This window comes from Rhinolophus hipposideros (genome assembly GCF_964194185.1).
Source record: "Rhinolophus hipposideros genome assembly, chromosome: 9".
Classification (NCBI taxonomy): domain Eukaryota; kingdom Metazoa; phylum Chordata; class Mammalia; order Chiroptera; family Rhinolophidae; genus Rhinolophus; species Rhinolophus hipposideros.
Window position 1 is genome coordinate 85,404,809 of NC_138055.1, and position 25,897 is coordinate 85,430,705.

Here is a 25,897-nt window from a genome sequence, read left to right on the forward strand (position 1 = left end):
CTTTAACCCAGTCCTTGGACTTGCAAGAGATCCATGGAAGGAACGCTCAGGATCTGTGGACTTGAACAGGAAAAAAATGACATTGTTATTGTCACTAAACTCTAACTGAAATTGAGCATTTCCTTCAAATATGAATCCAGGCAGCAGATCACGGTAGAATTAGCAGAAGAGGTGAATTTATCACTAATAGAAACCAGGCATTTTAATATCATATTACAGTTGTTGCAAATACCTCAAAATACCCTTATACATTTCACTAAACCCAAATTACTTAGCCATTTGACCCAAGCTACATCTTGTCATTTAATGGATTAATAAAGAAGTACATATATTATTATGTCACAACTTAAAATAATTTGATGTGTGCATTTTGATAGAATTCATCTTTTGTGATCTGTGTATTTAATTTTATGATTTAAACACAATATCCTGAGAATGGGTCCGTAGTCTTTGCTTGACTACCCAAAGGGTCACAAAAGGTCAGAACTCATGCATCAGAGGAAGGTGACTGGGAGAGGTCATTGCAGCCTAAAGCAGTGGTGGAGAGGAAGAAATTGTGGGAGAGTCTGGGGACAGAGTGAGCCTGTTGGTCGACTTGGCACATCAAGCAGAGGGAGGATTCCATGTGTACCCCAACTCCCCCATCAAGTTTCTGGCCACAGCAAAATTCTTATTGCTTCTGTACCTTCTGTTCCATTGCTATCGTTATTTAATGCTTAAACTTTTATCAAAGGCATACATGTAAGTGTGTATGGAAATCAAGTAGTATGGAAACACATGAAAAAACCACAATCCCTTACCTCCTGCTCTCCATCTGCCAATCCTACACTTTTTTGGGACTCATATCTTTTTGAACTAGACTGCAAATTCTGTGCAGGAAGTGCCTTGTGATCCTCACTGTGTTTTCGGTTTAGGTGTTGACTGAATGACTGACAGATTCCAAAGGCATTTTCCGTTTCAAGGTCACTATGGACAACAATTGTACCCTACTCTAGTTACAGAAGCTATACCAACTGTGACATTCTAGGAAATGGTGCTTTTACCTAAATTCCCAAGTTTTCTGTTATTTGTCTTCACAAACAATAACACAGTGAGCAAATAATTCCATTTGTTTTTTTGAAAGTAAGTTTAGAGTGATGGTGGGTTGAATAATCCTCTGTAATCTTAAACCAGAATTGAGAAGGTGCATTTGAAATTTCTACCCATTAATTTTTGTGTGTGTGCGTGTGTGGGGGTTACCTGTCCTGTGTTGGTAGCAGTGGTTAATTTTAGGGTTGAGGACTACAGGTGGAGTTGCAGCTGAGCCCTTTGTTTGGTTGGCTGAAATTCCTTGCCATGCTTCTTGTGAGGTCCAGAAATGTATAGTTTTGTGGTCTGATGTATTTTGATGGTTTCCAGATAAAATTGATGTCTGGCACTTTTTCTAGGAAATACACATTTAGATGTCTCCAAATTAATTTGTAGGAAGTTAGTGTTATTAAAATTTTGTGGCAGAACTTTTTCTCAAGTGGCAGAAGAAATAAAGGAACTTCAGTTTTGAGAGCTGTTAACAGCCTCTTCCATTATTGCCCAAACTGAGAACGTTGACCAAATACTGGATTATTAATATGGATTTATGACCAAAAGAAGCAAATATCTGGACTTTTAAGAATTACTGACACAATAAAATACAGTTTTAGCCACCGACACTAGACAAGCCCCCAAACTTTTAGGAAAAAAAGCACCTTTTCCCTTTATTTTCTAATAACATTTCTCAATTCAGTAACCAGAGAGACTACCCTGGGGTTAACCTCAAGATTTGATTGCTGTTTTCTGTTCTTGCTGTTTTTTAGAGGGAGGGAGAGCAGGGTTTGGGAAGAAACGGACTCCGGAAAAGTTAGTGTCCCAGTTTACACATGAAAATCACAGTCCCTTCTTCATTTCTATTATAAATATTTAAGGAGCACGTTAGAGATGGTTAGCGAAGAAATGAGAGCTATAACCTGGTTAATACGATGAGTTAACTGTCCTTTAATTTACTGACTTCTCCCTTAGCACTAACGGGCTGGGTAACAAGTTCGTACTTGCTGGCATTTCAGTTAAACCTCGGAATACTCGTGGAGCAAAGTGACTATTTTTTTAAAAATGCCTTCTCGAAATCCAATTCTTAGAGGAGGAAAATTTTAGATTTGGAAGGAACATTTACGCGGCAGACCTTCAAGCCCCACTTTTTCAAAAGACATTTAATAAGCAGGTTGATTAAGTAGAACTCGTACGGTTAACAAAGGAGGTGAAACCCCAGACTCAGCAGAGCGACGGGAAACCAGTGACTTTGATTTACGTGTACAAGACCAGGAAGGCAGCAGCCGGTGGATGTTTCTAGGAACTGGTGAAGGGAGAATGAAAAAGACCGGAGGGAGCAGAAAGTGTCTGTCCGCGGGAGAAGGACTCTCCCAATAGTTTCCGTTCTTTCTACAAGAGAATTTCCAAACGCAGCCCCTGCACGGGCGGGCTGCAGGTCCACGACGACGCGCGCGGGCTGCCACCGCGAGTGGGCGGGCGCCCCTGGGTGATGCAGGGACCGCCGTTGGTGCGGAGCCGCCCGGCGCGGAGCCGGCGCGGCAGGGACCCGGGGCGCTCCCCCCTCCGGGGCGCTCCCCCCTCCGGGGCGCCGGGCCGCCTGCCCTGTGGCCTAGGGAGGAAGGGGACGTTTAGACACTGGCCATGGTCGGCGTGTTCAGTATCTGGAAGCACCAGCTGTGTGGGGTATTGAGGTGAAACGGGTGTGTTTACCACTTTCCTGTGCGTGGACTGGGTTAACATCCGATCGCGGAGCCTTGGTTATCCCGCCACGGAGCAGAACACGGCCAAGCACGGTGGCTCCCACGGACTGGTGCCTAAAAGGGCATCCGTTCTGCCTCTGTTCATGGAGGTTTGACAGAAGCTTTTATTATTAGCTGGGTTTTCAGGTCATCTGAAAGTCATGACAGGCTTATTATGACGGTTAAAAATCCAATCAGTTCAGAAGGGTATGAAGTGAAAAATAAAATTGCCAGCCCCCTGGTCTCACTCTCAGAGGTGACTATTACTAAAAGTTTCTTTTTTGTTCTTCCAGAGTTTTTTTTTTTTAATGCAAGATACTAAGTGTGTATTTAATTTAAAAAATATATATACACAGATAGTATTATACATTCTACTCTACAACTGACTTTTTTAAATTTAGTATTTGGGATTTCTCTGTATCTATATAGCTTTGTATATCTTTTATTGGTAACAAAGAGCTCTACTTCATTCTTATGAACATTTGCACAATAATCCGTGGGATAAATGCACCATCATGCATCCAATCAATCCCCTACTAGTGTCCATTTAGGTTGTCTCCAGCTTTCTGCTATTAAAACAACAATGCAGGAAACATCTCTGCGATGACGTGGCTGTGTGCTTCTGGGAATATATATGTTGAGTAAATTTCTGGAAGTGGGATTTTAGGGTCAAAGGTATGCACATTAACATTTCCAAATCGTGTATATTTCCAAATCGTTCCAAAAATGGTTCACCAATTAATATTTCAGGCTTAAATAACTTACTATCTTTCAAATTGTAAGTATAATTGAGGATTTTCCTTAAAATGCTGTTAATTTTTAAATAGCATATTTAGTATTAAGGCCAAATAAGCTTGTTCATTTGCTAATTAAATGACCTGGAAGTTAAATCTCCATTCCAAGGAGTATGTCTCTGGAGTGCTAAGTGCTATGGCCTTTAGAACCAGCAAGAGGCCGAGCCCAGCAGCCTGGAAAACCTCAGAGCCAGCATGACCAGAGACATCCAGACCTAAGGGCAGGCACAGGGCTTCATGCTTTCACTGTGGCTCCAGAGAAAACAGATGACTGTCTTCAGAAATCCTGGGGTAGAATCGGAAAAAATTTGTTCTTAATGTTTAATAATATCATCTTCAATTAGTTTGGTTACAAGACCTTGATTAAGCACAAGTTCCTCCTTCTCCAACTTTCTGGCATTCCCACTCTCTATCCCTTTATTCTAGCTTTCTCTCTTATCTCTCTGTCTCTTTGTGTTTGTTTTTTTTCATACGAATGACTTATACCCTCTACACCCACTCATGATACCACAGGCGTGGCCAGTTCTAGGGACAACAGAATCAATTTCCTGCAACTGAAAGGTCATTCTGGAGAGGGAATTAACTTTGCCAGTGGTTATGAACACAGAGCTGACTATATCTAGAATCTCTCCCCCATAAGCAGATATTTGGTCTGCTTATGATTCCAAATGCTGAAAGCATTCCACCTATATGGAACACTTCATTTGTTATTTTTAATTTAAGGTTTTTATAGGTAACACCTAGTATAGATGAAACTAAGATATAACTAGAGACCAAGATGTAAATCAAGTTTCAAAAATCCTGTGGTTCAAGTTGCTATTACATTGCTATTAGCACCCCAAAGGGCCTTTTAGATTATAGTCAACTCTTTGGGAATCAGAGAACTTTGACAAGTGTTTTATTTCACAAATTACCTATTTGTTTGGAAAATGGCCCTTTCAAAACCCAGCTCCCTCAGCCTCAAAACTCATCTTAAATTCATAGTCACATCAGAATAGGATCTAGGTGTCAGCAAAAAGGAAAACAAACAAACCCCAAACTAAATTACACTAAAATGATTTTCCCATTTAAGGTCTGAATCTCTGTGGCTTTGTAAGCTACTCCATTATCATACAGACTAATGCTTTAAAATAAAGGAAATAAATCAACAGACATAGAAAGCCTGTTTAATCAAAACTCTTCATTTCAAACTCTTAATTTCCTAGTAACGCATCAGAAGCCAGCAGGAAGGAAGAAAGAGGAGGTGAAAAGGATTGTCCCATGTTGTCCCTAAATAGAACGGTCTTCACAAATGGCAGGAAGCACCTGGGGGATTGCTCTAGAAATCTGGAAATAAATTGTTTTTGAAATAAGAAGGGAAAAATAAATTGGTTTCTAAATTCAGATGCTTTTAACATTTTTACATACTCGTACACACATTTTTATAATCTGAATTCTGATAATAATTGAATTCAAATTAAAAATGTGTTTAAATTTAGGGAACAAGGCAGATAATGTCAAGATAGGAAATCGAAACAGGAAATTTTAGCTTAACTCTGAATCTCCTTTTCTTTGACTAAAATTGACCTTCAATATTACAGTACTTTCATTTTTACAGCTCTTTACATATTCTCTAAAAAAGCTTAAAAGTGAAACAAAGATGTTTCTTGGCTATTCTAATCCTTACTGCCCAATTCTTTTAACTTTCTAAGTCTATTAAGACTTTAGAAGATATTCTTTCCCAAATCTATTCTTTAATTGACAATTTACTAATGGAATTGAGATGACTTTCCCATTTTTTATTTTCCATGAGAAGAAATATTCTGGTTCCTTTTATTATTCTTATCTTATTTCTTTAGATGTAATTGTCTTTTTTTCTCTTGTAAATAATATGAAATTTATTCATTCTAGAGAATTCTGTTGTTCTGACTGCTTGTAATATGAATACATATTTACCTACATTGCTAGCAAGAAATATTATATAAGGTAGTTAGTGGGGAAATATCAGCTCTCAGACACTGAAGTCAAGGGAAAAATTTGTACGTGGAGACGACTGATCATTTAAAACTTGGTGTTTTAAATAAAAATTTAAAAAAATTTCACCATTATATAAAACCACTACTTTAAGCAAATTTTACTACATTCTGTTAATATGTCAAATTGAATAATCCAACTAGAAACACAGGGTATTGATTCCTCTTGTCAGCAATACTTTAAAAGTAGGGATTTATTAAGCTTTCTTTTATTACTTCAACTTCATTACTTTTGCAAAATATGTGATGGGTATTCAACTTAGATTTACTAGTGTATTTAAAATGTTGTCAAAATGAAACAAGCACTTTTAGTCATAAATATTACTGATTTAAAAGCATTTATAAGGGGGGATGGTTATGCTTTTCGAATCTCAGTCTTTACTGAAAATGAAATATGCTTTGCCTTTTTTTTCTTTTTATATCAGACACGTATTTTACTGAGTTCAAGTAATGTTAGAAATACTCAAATTTTAACTAATTTTTGTGATTTGGTTTTTAAAATGAGTTGTGTTTTAGATTGCTCCCTGTTAAGATACCTGATTTATATATTTCGGAAGACATGTTGTAGACCCTGTCATTATAATTTCAATGGCAAGTCCAATTCTTTCTACCATTCTTTGTTGTTCTGGTTTCAGAATTTCAAGTGGGTTTGCCGACAACTTTAACGTACCTTTAGAGAATAAATTAAGTCTCCAATTTCTTGCATGTGTGGTGCTCCTGGAGCTGGAATGCTTTTCTTCGGCCAACTGAAAGTGGAGCCTGGTCCTCCTGTCACAGATTAAATCTAGTTTCAGTAGTTTTAAATTTAGTTGGTTCCTGACCAAAGAAAAGAAGTACCCTCATTTCTCTGTTTAATTTTAGGCAACCACAATCTATAGTCTGACTGTAGTCTTTGGGAACTTCAAGTATATCGCTATTTTTGGCTTTGTGACTGGTTAATCTAATAGAGTCTATATTCTTTTGGCATTGAATTTGTGATTATACCCTATTGTAGTCGACAGGGTTACACAAACCAAATGAGCATTTTATTTTATATTCTTTTTCTGGTTAGGGTAGGGTTCTCCCATCCAATTTCTCCTAGCAAATAGAGGGCATAGGCCATCATGGTAATTTTACTGAGTTTGCCTTACCTGTATTCTCACCCCTACCGCCGCTTACCTACAATTTAATCCTTCTGAGTAAGAACCTTCACACGTCACCCAGCACTAAAACCTGGTTATATGCTGGGATAGTATCATGTATAGGAGGGTCCTTGGGAGAAATAGTAGATGTGTTTGGACTTATTTCACAGGTAATATCGGCTGTGTTTCTTGACTTTTAATTGCAGTCTTACTATGTGCCAAGTTTTATGCCAAGCATTTTATATGAATTATTTGACTTAAACACCAGGTGTGGTATATAATCACGTTGTTCCCCTTTTGCAGATGAGGAAACTGAGGCTTAATGAGAAGTAGAAGGTCAACTGTTTACTAAGTGGTAGAGCTGGGATTTGAAGCCAGCTTGCATATGCAATTTTAACATCTGATTTAATATTTCCTATCTGGGGTCTTCAGCTATGCTGTGCAGCCTGCGTTACTCACTGGGAAGTCACTGTGCTATGAGTCCTGACAAAAGGCTACCAAGGATTCTAGACACATGCATTTGTTGACTTGGTTGTTCAAAGAAAACTGTAAGTTCAGCAGGCCTCCGTGCCCTGCCCCATCCATACACCACTTACCGTAAATTGCTTTTCTTCTTGGGGACCTCACTTATTTGTCTCATCTGTCAAATAGAAATAATGTTACTTTAGGTGGTGCAGGTAGTTTTATTTTTATAAAAAGAAACCCTTTTTATTTTGCAACAATTATAGATTCAGAGGAAGTTACAAAGATAGTACAGAGAGGGACAGAGAAGCCCTGTGTACCCTTCCCCGAGTGGTTACATTTTATGTAATTGTAGCACAAGCAGAACCACAACACTGACATTGGTATAAAGAATATGTATAATTCTATGCCATTTTATCACCTGTAGATTTGTGTAACCAATACCAAAATCAGGATACAGAACTTTTCCATCACCACTAAGATCCCCCTCCTGGTACCCATTTGTAGTCACCACCCCTTCCCTCCATCCCTAACCATGGCAACTACGATTTGTTCTCCATCTCTATAATTTTGTCATTTCAAACATCTTTTAAAAAAATAATTGTGTTTTTATTATGAACTATTTCCATCAGAAAATTACAAAGAACACTTTAGCTATATATATATATATATATATATATATATATATATATATATATATATATATAACAACCACTCAGATTTAACATATAAGCAGATTTAATAAATGTTGTATTTCCTTTACAATTAAAAACACCCACATATTGAGATTAAGTCCTCTTTGTTCCACTTTCTGATCTTGTTGACACCTACCCTCCCCAGAGATAGACTCTACCCCAACGTTATTGTGTATCTTCCTCATTCATGATTTTTATCTTTTTCTACATCCCTAGATGCCTATAATATTATGTAGCACAGTTTTGTAAGTTTTCAAAATGTACATAAATAAGTCAACAAATATTTCTTGAGTGCTTACCATATGTTAGGCATTACCGTATTATAGACCCTGGGAATATGGTGATGAATAGGAAAAACCCTTGTCCTAAAGATACAAATATATGAATACATAAGATAATTGCAGGTATCTGTAACTGCCTGAAAATGATAACATAGGATACAGTAGTCCCCCCTTATCCCAGAGGTGGACATGCTCCAAGAATCCCAGTGGATGCCTGAAACTGTGGTTAGTATCGAGCTCTATACATACTATGTTTTTTCCTACACATACACACCTATTATAAAGTTTAATTTATAAATTAGGTATAGTAAGAGATTAATGACAATAACTAATAATAAAATAGAACAACTATAATAGTAATACACTGTAATGAAAAAGATGACTGTCACCCATCTTTTATGCTTTCTGATTATGTTTCTAGAACATGGACAGATAATTTTTTTTTTTGAGAGTGGGTGGGTTCTTTGCTCTGTACTCTACAGCTCTACAGCTGACTTTATCATTTGCCCTGCAGCATTGCCACAAAGTACCAAAGTTAAACTGTCCTTCCATGTTTTATGCCCTCATGCTTCCTCTGCTGTTTTATGAATGTAGTTTCTATTGGACATCTTCCAGAAGGGCCCAGTTTCATCTCAATTGAACCCTTGCTTTGGATGGTATCCTTTCTCCTTAATCAACTTCTTCAACTGTGCCAGAAATAGGGCAGCAGCTTCTTTATTGGCAGGCATACCTCTGCAGTAATTTTTATATTTTTCAGTCCAAACCTATTCCTGAATCTGTGTAACCATCCCTTACTTTCCATAAATGGCTGGCGTCACTGGTTTCAGGGGCTCCCTTGCTGAAGTCTTTGTACAGGCTCAGGGCTTTCTGATGCAACAAGCTATTGTCAGTCAGAATGTATTTTCTGTTTATGTCTTCCACCCACAAATTTTATCCTGTTTCCATCCTAACTAAGCCCTTGTCACACACTGTGGTCAGAATTTTTGCAGTTTAAGGTGCGACAGCAAAACTAGCACATATTCCTTCCTTTTTGATTCATGGATATTGAGATTTGTTCTCAGCACATAATTTTATTTTTTTTAATTAAGTCGAGAACTTTCACCTTTTCACTTAAAGCATTAACGGCTTTTTTGGGGGCATATCTGAATTGGCAGCATCACTACTCTTACACGTTGGGGCCATTATTAAGTAAAATAAGGGTTGTTTGAACTCAAGGACTACCCTCCTGCAACGGTCCACCTGATAACTGAGAGATGGCTACTATGTGACGAAAGGGCAGGGAGCGGTGTACAGCGTGGAGACGCTACACGAGATTTCATCACCCTACTCAGAACAGGGCTCAATTTAAAGCTTACGAATTGTGTATTTCTGGAATTTTCCATTTAATATTTTCCAACCACAGTTGACTGCGGGTAACTGAAACTGCGGAAAGCAAAACCGCGAACCAGGGGGGACTACTGAAGTGTGGTTGGGATTGGCAGAGAGGTGGGAGAATGAGGGGATTGGCAGGGCTCTGAGGAAAGGCCCTGTGAGGATACTGCATTTAAAATTGAACCCTAAATGATGAGAAGGAACAAGTCACACAAAAGGAACAGCTAGCAAGGGCTGATGTTCTCCCGGAAGAATGAGGGGGATGTGTCCATGAAGAAACAATACCTGCACGGAGGCTGGAGCAGTGTAAACACCAGGGAGAGTGAGGTAGGTGAGACCTGAGGGGAGGAGGGTAGGCGTTTGGAGCAGGGTGGGGGAGATCAGGAGAGCCGAGGAGACCTTGGGTTTTATTAAGACGGCTGGGGGAAGCCATTGAAAGGTATAAGCAGGGATGTGCCTAGTTGCCACATGGAAGATGGCATGAGAAGGAACAAGAGTGGGAAGCACTTGGGCTGTTGCAGTTTTCCAGAGAAGAGATCATGCAGGTGGTGTCTTCTAATAAGATGAAAGACTGGGCATCACCTTGTCCTTCTGCAGTTTGCCTTTAGGATTCAACGTTGTGTGTCAAGATTTCCTTATGTCGATACTTTCAGATGAAGTTAATTCATTTTGATTGCTATGTATATCCCATTCTATGAGTATACCAAATTTTCTTTATTCATTCTCTTATTAAGAGACTTTAATGATATAGATTTTTTCCCATACATAGTTCTGCCCAAAGCATTTGTGTGTGTGTGTGTGTGTGTGTGTGTGTGTGTGTGTGTGTGTATAAAATATTTATTACCAGGCCAGACCTGCAGATTTATTTCTTGTTGGACACGCCCCCAGGGTGGCCTCGGTGGGTGGCCGTGGTCTTGGTGTGCCGGCCTCCAAGGCGCAGCCCTCTGTGGGCCCCAGTTGTCTTTAGTCGCTCCAGGTCTTCACGGAGCTTGTCGTCCAGACCCCTGGCCAGGACCTGGCAGTATTTTCCGTCCTTCGCGTCCTCTGTCTCTTCCAGAACCAGTCCCGGATCGGGGTGCGTAACGGTGATCCCACGTGCCACCTCCCCCTCAGGGCGCTCTCCGGCCCGTGGTGAGGTCCCTGTCTGCTCTCCTCAGCACCACACGAGTATCTTCGCGCCACCCCCTTAACTGCAGTGATTGCGAAGGCTCCTTTCCCCGGTTGATACTGGTTTTGAGCACTCGCAAAATGTGCTGGGCCTTCTCAGGGATTACTAGAGACATGATGGCAGCCCCAGTGGAGGCCTCCTGTGCACGAGAGCCCTTACATGCAGATGCTTGTGGATAGGATATAAAAGCTGGGGTCTTTCTGTATGCTCGTTGTCACCTTTGTCAGGTAGGTCTCCGAACTGCTCTCCGAAGAGGTTGTACCAATTTGTCGACACTGGCTGTGTGTGAGAAGTTCTATTTCTCCACATCCTCAACATTTGGTATTGTGCTTTTAGCCACTGCCAATCTGTTGGATATGAGATTTTTGTTATAATTTGCATTTCCTGATCACTATCTCTTATGTGTTTAGGCCCCTTAGGCTTCTTTTCTGAGAAGTTTTTGCTCCTATCCTATACCTACTTTCCTGTTGGGTTGTTTGCTTTTCTCTTACTGATTTGTAGGATTTCCTTATATAGTTGGAATAATTATCCTTTGTTGGGTTTAAGGCATTAAAATATGAATGGACAACGTATTTGCTGGGTTTTATGCATTAAAATACTTTATTCCAATGTTTAGCTTGTCTTTTCACTTTTTAAAAATTCATTGCAATTACAATGAATTTACATTTACATTTAAAAATTTACCATGGTCAGATTTAGCAATCTTGTGTTTTATGTTTTGTGTTTTCCAACCATAAGGTTATAAAATATTAAAAGTTTTGCTTCCCATTTTAATTATTGAATTGACATGGAAATTAATTTTGTGAAGGAGGGGAAGTATGAATTTAAAAAAAATTTTTTTCCAAATGGAAAACTAACTGATTGAGCACCACTTATTTGCAATGTTATCTCTGTCATGTATCAAGTTTTCCCATTAGCATGCTCTGTTTATGGGCTTTCCATTCTGTTCCGCTGCTCTGTCCGTCTGTATACCTAGGATATTCTTTTGAAATTATGGTAGCTTCATAATAAGTCTTGCTATCTAGTGTGGTGAATTGTCTTTCTTTGTTCTTCTAAGTTATCTTGGGCATTTTGCATTCTTTACTCTTACATTAACTTATGGACCACTTGTCATATGCCTTGGAGAAAAAAAAAACTAATGGATTTTAATTGTCATTACAATGACTTTATAAATTAATTTGGAGAGGTGCCATCTTTGAGTCTTGCTACCCTATACATGAATATAACATGTATTGTAGGCCTGTTATGTGCCTCAACAAAGCTTTGAAAAAGCCAAAGGAACTTGCATTGTTTATAAGTTCCCCAAGTTTTTGTTGCTATTATTAATGTAATCTTTTTGTTTGTTTTAAAATTATACCTCCTATTAGTTTTCTGTTGGTATATGGGCTCACTATTGATTTTTAAATATTTATTTGTATCCAGCAAGCTTTCTAATTCTAGTAATTTGAAGACTCTTTTGAATTTATATATGTACACCATCATATTGTTTGCAAATCATTATTTATTAGTTTTTCAATTAGCCAGCATTTAGTCAGTCTCCTTTAGTCCCTTCTAAACTCTAGGATCCTTGATTCTATTCAGTGCTTCTCTACGTCTGTGCGGGTAAAAATTAAGCGTGGGCTTCATTCTTGATATATAATATCTTGATACAATATGTGATAATCTTCAGTCCCTTCTCCAATGAACTTACTAGGAAACTTTCATTGAAATTTTGCTAACAAAAATAAAATAGATACAACTTCAAAAATCTTTAAGAAATTAGACATCATTCATCACTTGCTGGTGTCTGTGATAACCACTGTCGACCCAGACATATGCTGCGCATATTATAAATTTCAAGATGTGCGCCAAGAAGAAATGAGAAAAAGGAAATTATGTCAATCCTCAGTATTTGCAGAACACACACACACCCACACACATACATATACATGCATGCATACCATACATATGTGTGTGTATAAAGTCATGCGAGCTACAGAACATATGAGCATGAGAACATATTTTCGGCAGGTGGGAAAATCAAATCCAGCAAATGGATCCAGTTGCCAGTTAAGGTTCAAAGGTATATGATGGGTCTCTAAGAGACTTTGGGAAATATTTTTTCTGGAGATGAGTCCTTACCCTTTGACGCGTCCCTTGGACCAGAGGTGGTTCAAGTTTAGGTGGTTCTCACCTCCTAGGATTATAGTCAGGCTAGTCCATATGGTTGTAGCAAAACTCCCCTTCACTGCTCGGCTCCTAGGAAAAAGCCTCTCTTCTGCCTCAGAGCCCTGCATTCTGTAGTTCACTAAGACACTGCCCCTGGACTTATAGGGGTGGTGGTGGTGAGAGGAAAAACACCGGAGGTCCATGAACTCATACAACTGACAACCAATTCATCACCTGGGTCTTCTGCCATCTTTGCAGTGTCCAAGGTAGAACAGGAAAGGCAATGGGCCCATTCCTATTGAAAAGCCTTGTGAGGGGCCTGGCCTACAGAAATTTGCTGGGCCTGCTTTTCTGGGTTGTCCAAACCTCCCCGAAGGGAGGTCCAGTCAGGATGTGGTCTGAACTGACAGGCAGTTACCAGGCCGTTTACTCTACCACCAAATCTGCTTGGTCAGAGACCAAGTCATAGCTGTTCCCCGAAGCTATGAGAGTAAACACAGCCTCCTATTTTTAGTAGCTCATTGCTTGCAAAAATAGCTTGAAATCCAGACCTTTGAGTCTCAGTGGCTTTCAGCTTAACAGGCCATTCTGTTAACAACCATCTCAACGACGACAATAACAGTCACCACTGACATTTACTGGGGGTAACGGTGTGCAGGTGTCATGCTAAGTACTCTATCTACATGCATTATCAAGTTTCATCCGCATATGGTGTCGTCATTGTTATTGTCCCTATTGTTCAGATCGGGAAACCAAGATTCAGAAAGCTTAGGCCCCCGGCCCAAGTTACAGAGCCCTTCAGAAGCAGAGTCTGGTCCCGAACCCAAGTCATTCCAGCCAGGTGCCACAGTTCGTTTGTGACCACTTCTTATTCTTGCCTTTCCACATTCCATGATGGCATCTGTATTGGGATGTTTATTACATGGGATCTGGTCCAGGTTCCTTAAAGAATTTCAGTTAATAATTGAATCCAAGTTAAATACTCAAGAGATTATGTCCATTTATATGGGAAATATTAGATATCATTTTTATTATTCTTTTATTATTTTTTAAACCATTGGATTTACAAGTTACCTTGTTCTTCGTATTGTATTCTTTTTTTTACAGAGAACCCCAAGATATTTTTCCAACACAGTGGTATTTGGGGTGATTGCTTGACAATTTAAAGGGCGCCCAGCAATTGTGTAGAATGTAGTCATAAAATGGCCAATAAAACCATCAAAGCATGAGCAAGCTCCAGGGTGGAACCAGAAATGTGGTTGCCTGTTCCTTGTTGATTGCTTTAGCAGAAAAATCAAGTTCAGGATCTTGTGTTTTCAGAGATGATTTGCATGCATTATCAGAATAGCTGCACCTGGAAAATTTTGACTTAAATCTATGGATCTCATGTAAATGGCATACGGGAAATAATAACCAATGCTTTAGCTGCCAAATGAAAGTCCAGGGAACACCCACATGGGCACATTATGCTTGTTTCTAATTTGACAGCTCTCAGAGGGAAAACATTGTGGTGCTGGCTGTTTCCTGGTAAGTCCTCATTGGGTACATGAGTGTATAAAAGCTCCACCAATTAATTATGTGGCGAGGTGGGGTGGCGGGTGACGGCCTCACAGAATGCCTGCACTTGGAGTTAAGAGTTAAGGCTCTTCTGCTTGCAAGTAACAGAAACCTACTTCAAACTAGCTTAAGCAAAAATAAATGAATAATAATAATATTTACATATACTGTTGACCCTTGAACAACATGGGTGTGAACTGCGTGGGTCCACTTATTCACTGGTACGTGGATTGTTTCCAATACGTGCAGTACTGTAAACGTATTTCCTCTTTCTTATGACATTCTTAATAACATTTTCTTTTCTCTGGCTTACTTTACTGTAAGAATATAATATGTAATACATATAACATACAAAATACGTGTTAATTGACTATTTATGTTATCAGTAAGGTTTCCAGTGGGCTATTAGTAGTTACGTTTTGGAGGAGCCAAAAGTTATACACAGATTTCAACTGTGTGGGGGGGATCTGTGCCCCTAACCCCCACATTTTTCAAGGGTCAACTGTATACATATGCATGAGATCATGTAAATAGGACAGGGGTTTTGCTCTAAGGATACAAGGTTATCTCATGGAATCCAAGGATGGTAAAGTATTGTGGGCTTCAGGAGAGACCAGAATGCCTTTGGTTCAGGGCAGCTTCTCTCAGGCACCTCCTCTCAGGTCACTCATGACTCAGGGGACCCATGACTCTTCATCCCTGCTTCTCCATCCTCCTCTTTTCTTCTCTTATTCTCGGTGGACCAGCTCTATCTTGCTTCTCTGTGTACAGCTGCCTCACAACTCACAATGTCATCTGTCCTCAGCTTATGTGACCAAAAGACTGTGACTCTACACCTCAGGTCCAAATTCTGGGTCAGAGAATGTAATTAACTCAGCCCATCTCAGGTGAGCAACCCCAGTTGTCAGCTCCTGCCTGGGAGGTGGGGCAGTTGGGCTCAAACATGGCCTTCGGGGGCAATGACTGTGCAAGAAGGGTCAGTTTCCAAACATTCTTTTCTTTCTATTCTTCTAAACACATAGACTCTCAAAAAAGTTGAAGTTTTGTCACTGTTACTCCTCTAATGGTGGGGAAAAATATGAGAAGTAGATGCTATCTTTGCATAGATAGGCCATATATAAATGAAGTATTGGGGAATGCCTGTTTTAAAAAATTGATGCCCCAATAATCTACATTTTCATTCCTCAGATCAAGAGGAAGTGATTCATGCTATCCTAATCTAATGTTTTTATGTTTGAAAGAATTTTATTGATCATTTTCCAAAATTAACTACACTAACTATAATAAAGAAGTAGTTTTGTCTGACACATTATTTCATTGGCAGTTATGCCTATCGAATATACCTGATTTGAATGTTTTAAGAAAAATCTAGAAACATTTAGATTTGTGAAGTGATTAGTCACCTATTTACATATCTGCTGGGTAAATTCAGAATTTTTGCATATTGGGTTTTTCTTTTTTAATTTGATTGCTCACTCATCTAGGGTAAAATGTTTCAGAAACAACCAGCCGTATCCTGGCCCCATCCTGCCCCGAGTCAGAGTGGTCTTGGTGATGTTATATGTCAACACAGCTTCTGAGTAGTTCTTTTAAGTTCTCTTCTTTCTTATTTAAAATTGTGCTTATAACATTTCAAATACACAAAAAGCATAGAGAATAATATGACCCATTGCCCCCCCCCACACATACATTTAATAAGGACAATTGTTGTGACATTGCTTTTACTAGCCTTCTAAATAAGCAAGTTGCCAAGTGTAATATATGCAGTGTATAACCAATATACAAAAAAGTTACCCAAAGCTGTACTATGTGTCTCTTATGGATACGTACAAGTATACTTATTAAGACATAAATACACAACGGGGAGGATACTCAACCACTTCTGAAGGGCCATAACCTGTCAGAAATTGAATGCGTGAGGCCAAGGGTTTCAACCATATCTGTGGTGTTTTATTTTTAAAAATTATCTGTAGCAAATATGGAAAATGTTCATTGTTGATTCTTTGGAATTTTTTAGTGTAAAGCATATGGTGAGACAATATGACTTTTCAAGTAGAAAAGTCCCTTAGAAATGACTCCACCCCCCCCATGAGTTTTTGGTTTTTTTGTTTGTCTTGTTCCTTTGTTGCTTTCAGTTTTACATCCCACATATCAGTGAAACACATGGTTTGCGACTTTTTCTGTGTGGCTTATGTCGCTTACAGACACAGACAATAGTTTAATGGTTACCAGAGTGTAAGGAGGAAGGGGGGTGATAGATGAGGGTAAAGGGGATCAAGTATATGGTGATGGAAGGAGAACTGATTCTGGGTGGTGAGCACACAATGGGATTTATAGGTGATGCATTACAGAATTGTACACTTGAAACCTATGTAATTTTACTGACCATCGTCACTCCAATAAACTTAAAAAATGAAATGACCCCCCCCCCGGCACATTTGTAATTAAAGAATTACATGCTTGACCATGGGGAGTTGTCCTTTGCGTGCGTATGCATTACAGAATATCACTAGAGTCAGATAATGGAGTAAGAGGGGGAAAAGGAAGTGTACTTCACATTGTGTAGCCTGAATTTTATTCTAATTGTCTGATGCTTTTCCAAGGATTAGTAGAAGTAGAATTCATAACCATCACCATCATCATCATAGCTGATATTTATTGCATGTCAGTCACTTGAAAACACTTTACGTGGGGTATTAGTTGGGATACAGGTTTACCATCACCGAGACCCAAAGTAACAGTGGCTTAAACAAGATAGAATGTATTTGTCACTCCCAGAACAGTCTGGGCATGTGCAGTCCACGGCTGTTATGATGGCTCCGCCGCAGTCAAGGATCCAAGCTTCTCCTATCTTGTTGCTCTGCCATTCCTAGGGTGTTGTCCTGACAGTCTAGGATGCCTCTTGACTCTCCATTACCAGCTGTTGCTCATATTTCCTTGGCCAGAACTGAACCGCATGAGCACATGGGCCTCAAGGGAAGCTGGGAAGCCTCGTCTTTATTCTGCACAGCGAGGTATGGCAACTATAAAAGTTGGGGTTTCTATGCTTATAGAATAAGAGGAGATGGAGATGGGGGAGCCATAAGAAGTATGTGCCACAAGTGGATAGTTGTTCTTTGCACTCACAACAACACTAGGAGTCAAGCTCAAAGTGGCCCATTTAACACTTGAGAAAAAGAGATCAAGTTGTTTGCTGAAGGTCACGAGCTAGTACTTCATGGCGCTGGGTGTGGCTTTATTTTTGCTTCTTTTGCATTTGCATCTAGTTTTCTGAGAAGTTCTAGTACTAGGATCTGGGCTGGGAGTTCTCAGCCTCTTTGGGACTGCCACACCTCAGCAGTATTTGCTTGATTTCATCACGCCATTTAACACAACCATCCAGGAAGGCACTGTGCTTTAGTTTGAAAGCCGGCACACGTTTAGTTTTGTTCAAGTAAATCTGTGACATTTATTGAGCAACGGCGTAGGACGTTTGCCCAATCAGAACTGGGAACCTACACCAGGGAAATGTCATTCTTCAGTTTGATTCAGATGATACCTGGCTTTTGGTTAGGCTACAAAATATGCCTCCAAAGTCCTTTAAAAAAAATAAAAGTAAAACAAGATCAGTTAACACCTTTATTACATGAGCTAAGACAGGAGGGAGTGTGGTTTGTTTGCCTTTCTGGGCCTTGGTTTTCCGCACCTAGAACTCGGGTCCTTGCCGTCCAGCACACAGCCGTCCGCGGGGCGCAGGGGCCTGGTCTTGTGGCCATGCAAGGCAAGAAGCGTGCCTCCCGGGGACTGCTCCTCTAGAAGACTGCTGATTCTGGCATTCTTTTTCCTTTCATCATGTTTCGTCTCAATTTTCTTTGATCGTTTTTTGTTTAAAATCTCTTCCTCCTCAGGAGCCAGCTTGGCCCGCTTCTTGCAGCCCAGGAGCCTGCACAGTGGGACGCGGCCACTGTCAATGAACGCGAGGCACTTCTTTATTGGAGTCTGGGTGTGGACTAGTTCGTTGTTGGATGCATTGTAGAAACGTGGACAGTCCTTGTTTTGCACGTATAACACTCAGAGCCCCAGAAGTTCCCCGGGGCCAGCCTCAAGGCGCGGCACTCCGCGCTGCCTCCGGGCACAGGGACTGTGTGGACGCCAGGGGCCAACCTCGCTGTTGACAGCAGGGCGTCCCAGCCCAGAGCATCGCTTCTTGTGGGAAGGCTTTCGCTTGCCCCGGTCTTGTGGAGCTTGTACCAGTTGTCCCAAGGGATGATCATGGCTCGGTGCCTGTTGGGAAGAGCGCCCCCAAATCTGTTTAATAAGAAGGAAATGCTTTAATAAAATAAATGTCCTAACATCTTTCTCTGAGCCCAGCAATAAGACTGTGGACTATTTCCAAATTATTAAATAAAAAGGAGCAAACTTTCTAGAAATGATTTTATTTTAAGGGGAAAAAAGTAGCATTGAAACCAGATGTAGCTTTTCTATACTACGTCCAACCACCAGCATCTTACACGCAACAAAATTTGGCAGGACAGTGACCCCTTTCTTCCACCCAGATCCCAATTTCCAAGAGTTGGCATGTGCTGAAAACAAAATTGCAAAAGGGAAACCTAGTTCCTGAACGTCCACATCTGACATTATTCAAGCTCATGGTGGATCAAAAGCATAAGGCACACAATCATACCTGTTGTAGCTCTTGGCCTTTGGAAATATTAAAAGTTGAAGTCTTTGCGTGGTTCGGGACCAGGGTCAGGGTTAGGGTAAGGTAAGTGAGGCACTCACTTCTGGCAGTAAAATTCACAGCGTTGCCAGCAAACTTAGTAACCAAGATAAATAACATCTTAATGTAAAATAAAAAATGCAAAATAAAATCATGATGAGCAAATGTAGAATTTTTAAATACAGACATGCTGTTGTTAGAGTTGCCACACTGTATGGTTGTGTGATAGGAACAACCATTTTCATTCAGCCCCACGTTCCTGGCCCTGAGATCTCCAAATAACCCACCAGGCAGATTTATGAGGGTTGACAACGTGTGCAAACAGATCGGGCAATATGGGACTTTATATATTGTCATGTCTTTTGATTACAGACATTGTATTAATTTTTCTCACTTAGTTCAAAGTGTTTTGGAGGATATTTTGATGAGCATATATACATACTAGCAGTGCACATTTTCCCTTTGTCTCAGGCTCCAGTATGGCTCCACAGGGCACTGGTTAGAACCTCCGGGAACCTGCTCTTCATGCTAGATGAACCATCTCTACAGGAGTTCCAAACTCTTGGGATACCTAAAAGTGATGGTTGCTTCTCTGAGACCATTTGGCTAAACACATGCCTGCTCGCCTTTAATCACCGTGCCCCAAATGCACTCAGTCTTTTTGCAAAGATGGGAATCTGAGTTTGTTTGCCTAGAAATGCATGAATACCATCTGACCTGGGCTGGAAATCCCCTCATCCCCATCTCCTCAACCCTTCCCTTCATAAATTAGTTCCATTTTTTCTCTCCCTTTTTAATCCTTATTCTCATTTATAATTTTGCATGTGTGTATTTATTTCACACTGGTCTCCCCTGCTGGACTACAGGCTCCTTAAGGACAGGAAGCATGTCTGGCTGGCTCATCAATCTGACCCTGGGACCTGGCACAGTGTAGAAGTTCATACAGAATTTTTAATAGGTAAATGAATTTATAAGTGATTTATCTGCATTGTTCAATTCTAAGTAAAGCTTCAAGTGCTTAATACACGTTATTTGTAATGATACCACAGGATTTTTTAAAAATCAAGAATGCTTTCAACTGTCAATGGATTAATTCTCTTTCTCGTTTCTTAGCTCGGTCTGTATTAAGCAATGTTCCTCCTACCTGACAGCTACTGTTACAGTTTAAGCAATGTTTAGCAATATGTGGAAGGGTAGTGAATACAAGGGCAGTTTGAGTGAGTGGAAAGAGCGTTGCATTGGAATTCAGGAGGCCTGTTGTGAAGTGTAACTCTAACAGCAAATGGGATGCTTTCGGTAGCCTGGGCTGGGTCTCCCCTGACCAGTCAAGCAGGCCTCATTCTCATTCTCTTACAGGTCCTTAGCCATAGGCAGTTCCCTGAAGTTTAAAGTCCCCTTGATGGTTTTAGGTTTGCTCTACCCACCAGCTACATCTCACCATTAACCCTTACGGTGGAGGCCTCTTCAGAGCTCACCCCATCCACTCACTGTACAATTCTGCAACTAGCGCAGTCTCGATGCTCAGTGTCTTCCCTGAGTACCTTCTCTTTGGTTCTGAATAGTACCAGGGGACTCTAGGAGCTATCTCTTTGAGGAGCTCAGTGAATGTTTAGGCAACTCAAGTCATGCTATTGCAATAAGGCACCACCAGGCCAGGCAAGGAGTCCTATCGTCTATGGCTGTCTTACCAGCTTGGGAGAGGCAGGATGGTGATGGTAACAGTCCTGGTTTTGGAGTCAGACAGAGTGGGCTCTAAACTCAGGATGGCATTCACTAGCCAGGTCGCCTCAGTTTGAAACTGAGAAAGCAGAGAGAATAATATTAATAGTCTATCAGCCAGAACTCTTGGTTGCAGATGGCAGACACCTAACTCAAATTAATTTTAATGGATGTGTTGGGGCCTGCTGGGTAGCTCAGGTGGTTGGAGCGCCGTGCTCTTAACGCTGAGGTCGCCGGTTCGATTCCCACATGGGCTAGTGAGCTGTGCCCTCTATAGCTAAGATTGTGAACAATGGCTCTCTCTGGAGCTGGGCTGCCATGAACAGCCAGAGGTCACGTGGGCTGCCACCGGCTGCTGTGTGCTGCCAGGAGTGGTCGGTGCAGCCGGCCGGTGAACTGCCGTGAGACTACCTCAGCCCAGGGGAGTGCAAGGCTCATAATACCAGCATGGGCCAGGGAGCTGTGTGCTATACAGCTAGACTGAGAAACAACGGATTGAACAGGAGTTGTGGGGAGGGTGTGGAAAAAGGGGGGAAAAATTTAAATGGGTGTAAATAACTTAAATGGCCTAAGTGGGAATTAACCAGAGGGGCTTATCTAGGTTATCTCCTATAAGCCCAGGAAGGGTGGGGTATAGCTGAATTCCAATGACAACTGGAACCACGGTCTGCAACATTGTTAGGGCACTTTTTTCTGTTTCTGTTCTGTGTGCAAAGATTTTAGTTCCTAAGGATGGCTTCTTCCCGTAGTGGGAAACATGACCTCATATTTCACAGCTTCTCCACCAGAGGGAGATGACAGAGGGAGATGGCTTCTCTTCCCTGTGGTCCCATTTGAAAAGTCCTGGGAAGGATCTGATTGGCCTGAGTTGGATCACATTCTGAATCTTGGACCAGTCAGCTTTGGCAAGAGCAGGTGGTTTACTGTGATTGACAATCCTCAGTAGATGTACATGTTGGAGTTGGCCGAGGGGTACTCAAAAGAAAGAAGGTTGTTTTTTTCCAGTGGCAGACTAAACAATAGATGTTTACCACACATGTTTACCTCTCAGGGTTGTTTGTGAGGATTAGAGATAATGTATACAAAGCACCAGTTGTGAAATGATGATAGTGATGAGGATGATAACAGGTATTATCTTAGCATCTCTGGGTACCCAGTCTCCATATATGGGGCCATTACATGTTGTAGACAGAAGCACAACCCCTTCTTTGTTATTCTCTTGACCTTGGGACAATCATCATAATGGAGCCCCTTAGTCACAGAAAAAGAAAATAAGACCTAAAAAGAGTGTGTGACTTGATCAAAGACATATAGCTAGTTAGTGGCTCAGTGAGGCCTAGACCCAACCCTCAAGGCTCCCAATCTACTTCACCATTTGTACACCACATGGTGATTAAAGGTACTGGCACGGAAGACAGCCTACTTGGCTTTAAAGCTCAGCCCCTCTTACTGTGTGACCTTGGATAAATTTCTTGACCTCTCTGAGTCTCAGGGAGTCCCTTTGCAAGGCTTTTATGAGGATTAAATGAATTAATATATTAGCTATTATGATTATTCCATCCTCAGATATTTCCACTTGGGCCTCCTGCCCTAGAACTGGTCACCTCCTCCAAGAGTGTCTGGGGACATGCTAGGCATTGGAGTGGGGCCACAGTGCCTGGCATATAATAAGGACTATATAAGCATTAGCAATTTGTAGGGTTGTTTCTTGCAATGTGATGTCTTACTTAATGCTAAAATCATCTCCTATGCCACATTAAATCATCTCTCATTCCCCGGTAAGATGCATTCCACTCTTGGAGAAACAAGAGTTTGGTGGAACCAGCACAGGCTCTGGAAAGTGACATCCTTAAGCCCAAGTCTGTTGGCTTTATTGGTGATCCTATAGGTAGGTTACTGACTTCCTTAAATCTCATTTTTCTAGATGAGGATAAAAATACTTATCTCCTATAAAATACTGTGAGATCAAAGAGGTAAAATAGAGAACATTGACCCAAATTTTGGAATTGTAAAAGATGCTCGATAAATATTGGTTTATCTTAAAACAGTCATTCATAGCTATCCTCTAGGGATCTGTGGGAATCTCTAGTGGAATCTGCAAACACGTTGCCCATGATACCATGTTAATTTAAAAATACACGTACATATGTTAAAGCAGTGGTTCTCAGATTTAAACACCCATTAAGAATCATGAGTTAGAGTAACCATCTCATCTCAAATTGCCCTGGACTTTCCAGTTTTAGCGCCAAAAGTCCCTCCTCTCCAGACACTCCTCAGTCCCAGACAAATCTGGACGCTTGGTTATTGTGCTTGGGGAACTGTTCAAATCCAGATTCCTGGGCTCCCAACTCCAGGGATTCTGATTCAGCAGGTCTGGTGGGGAATGAGGCCTGAGAATTTGCATTTCTAACAAAGCTCGCAGGTGCTACCTGTAGTCTGAGGACCGCTCATGAGGAGCACCATTTTAGAGGACTTTATCATACTCAGGCCTGGTCTTGTGGTTCTGTTTCTAAAAGACAAGAACTTTTCAGCGCTTCATAGGGCTTCTCACAGTCCTGTGAGGTTGGTGTTATTCCTCCATTTTGTGGACAAGAAAACTGAGGCTTAGGAGTTTAGTAATTCACTTGAAATCACATAGCTAGGAAGTGACTCAGCTTTTCTCAATCCTGTGTCCTCAAACCACAGGCTTCTGGGCTCATTAGCTTCCTGTGTTTGGGATGGATTCTCTCCGGGGAGGTGTCCTAGGCTCCCAGAGAAAAAGGCTTCTGGCCAGTCATTATCATAGGCCTGCAGTGGACACAGCAGAGACTCAAGTGGAGTCCTCTGCTATGCAGATTTCGCTGACATTTACGTACTTTGTCTAATTAAGAGACAAAGAAATTGTCAAGATGTCACTGTTGCTCTGCAGATAGCATTATTTCAACAAATTTTATACCCTCAGATTTAGAAACCAGAGCTACCTACCGCTTGCCAAAAAATATTTTAAAAACCCTCTTTCATTACAATGTATTATTGGTTGCCTTGAGAGTCATTTATTCTATTCTGATTCTATGTTTTAGCACAGTTTACTTGATTTCTGCCCTCCCCCAAACGCAGCATTGCTAAATGAATGTAGGCATGAACTGAATCTAGTACTTTATTGAATTTTGTTACAATGATCAATGCTATTTTGCGTAAATTTGGTAAAACTGGCTTTGGTATTCAGTTTACACTGACTGCTCTCCTTTTTCATTTTCCACAAAGGAGTTGTAGTTCAGCTTGCTTCTCTGCTTTCCTTACAACTCCTCTCTCTGCTCACAGAACTGATTACTTAGCTTGACCACAGCCCCCGTCCACGGGTTGTACTTTTGACTCAGTGCCCAGCAGACCTGTCATTTCTGACTTCAGAGAATGTGGCTCCAGGGAATGTTGTTCTTTGATCTTGAGAGATGCTAGAAGGACCCAGGGAGCAATCCCTACCTCGATGAGATGTTGTGAAGTCCAACTACAGGACATATCCAAAATGCTGAACACGGTACCTGGCATGTGGTAACTGTTCAACCCCAACCTGTCCATTTTATATTCAGAGAATCTCTCCAATCTGTATTTCCCTTCTCATTCCCTCCCAACCCAGGTCTTTGCTTCCCCTGCCTGAAATCCAACCCCTCCCTCCAATCTAGGTTGCACTTTTTTAGGGTACCAGGTATCTCTCCTTTGTAACCAATCTCAGTGACATCACACATGTTTTCTGTGATTGTTTGATGATTGTCTGCTGCCGCTCCCAGATGACACGGGCTGTGGGCTCTGATGAGCCACTCAAGTTTGCCTAATATACTGAAGGCTGTTTTTGCCTCAGCTACTAGAAGTGTGGCCCTCAGCTGCCAGCCCTCTTGGCCTTGCCTCAGCTAAAGAGAGCTGCCCTGCCCAAAGCCACCGTCAACTTCCAATGGTTAATCTACAAAGGGTATGAAGGCCTGGCCTTCTCACTCACCTGGGGACAGCTCTGAAAGCTCAACCCATCTTTAGAACCTCGCAGCTCTGGCCCGACTTCCCTTGAAACTTTCATATTTGATTGCATCCTCTGCTCATTCCTGCTTACTACCCTTCCTTCCTTAGGTGTTAATCTTAAGAGCACTCGCTAACAGAATTCATGCATTCTCGTCTCTGACTCAGAGTCAGCTTCCTGGGGAACAGAACTTGCCGGAATGTACCATCAATCAAGGTAGGAATTATATTGTTTTTGCCAACTGTGTGTATTCTCAAGCCTATTATAGCACGTGCTATCAGTAGGACGTCAGTAAATGTTTGTGGAATCAATGAACAAATCAGCGAATAAATGATAGTAACATCACTGGTAATTTCTATTTTATGCTCCACCCCTTCTCCTTTCTTCAAAGGGCATATAACTTTTACACAGGAATTTCTTGGATTTCTATCCAGGGATCTATTTTCTTCCTCTCCATCTTCCTCTTTTTTCACTCCCCCAGTCCCAATTCCTCCTACCTAGTCCCTTTCTAAAATCTCTGCCTAACAATCCCTCTTAGATGGAGCTGAGGAGGGAGGAGACAGCCCTGGGAAAGCGGCTGAGAGATGGTGATGGGAAGCAGCTAAATTAGTTTAGAGGCCAATTCAGTAGCTGCAGCTTTCCTTTCTATCAGGAGCCTCTATGAGCCCTTTGAGGAAGGGTAGTGCCAGGGAACAGAGGAAATCAATATCTGAAGGCTCTGCTAATTGCGTGGCTGTCAGAAGGTATTTTCTCATTTTGAATGAGAAGAAAGGGCCTTTTAAAACAACAAAGCTCTTGTATAAAAAGAAAAAAAATAAAAACTCACATTTTGAGTCCATGTGAAAAATGGCCTCTTTGTTATTAATTTCTCATTCTCATGTAAAGCCCAGGCAGTCAAGGCTTCATTTTCTTCAATCCAGTTTTATGTCTTGTTTTTGGCTCCTGCTGCCCCTCCTAGAAGAAAAATACTGGCTTCAAGTTAGAAGACTGGTTTGAGACCAACCTCTGCTGCTTTAGTAGCTGTGGCGTATGTTTCTCTGAGCCTCAGTCTCTCGTCTGTAAGGTGGAAATTTGCTAATCAGCT

At 41.0% G+C, this 25,897-nt stretch overlaps 1 protein-coding gene across 2 annotated transcripts in view; it reads left to right on the forward strand.

Moving 5' to 3' along the window:
- Positions 1-25,614, forward strand: part of SOCS2 (suppressor of cytokine signaling 2) — a 40,861-nt gene extending 15,247 nt beyond the window's left edge. For both annotated transcript variants that reach the window (XM_081061178.1, XM_081061179.1), the window contains exon 4: positions 24,924-25,614. In XM_081061178.1, coding sequence (XP_080917304.1) covers positions 24,924-24,930 — 7 coding nt within the window. In that variant the 3' untranslated portion in view covers positions 24,931-25,614. The remainder of the gene's footprint in view (positions 1-24,923) is intronic.
- The last annotated feature ends 283 nt before the right edge of the window (positions 25,615-25,897 follow it).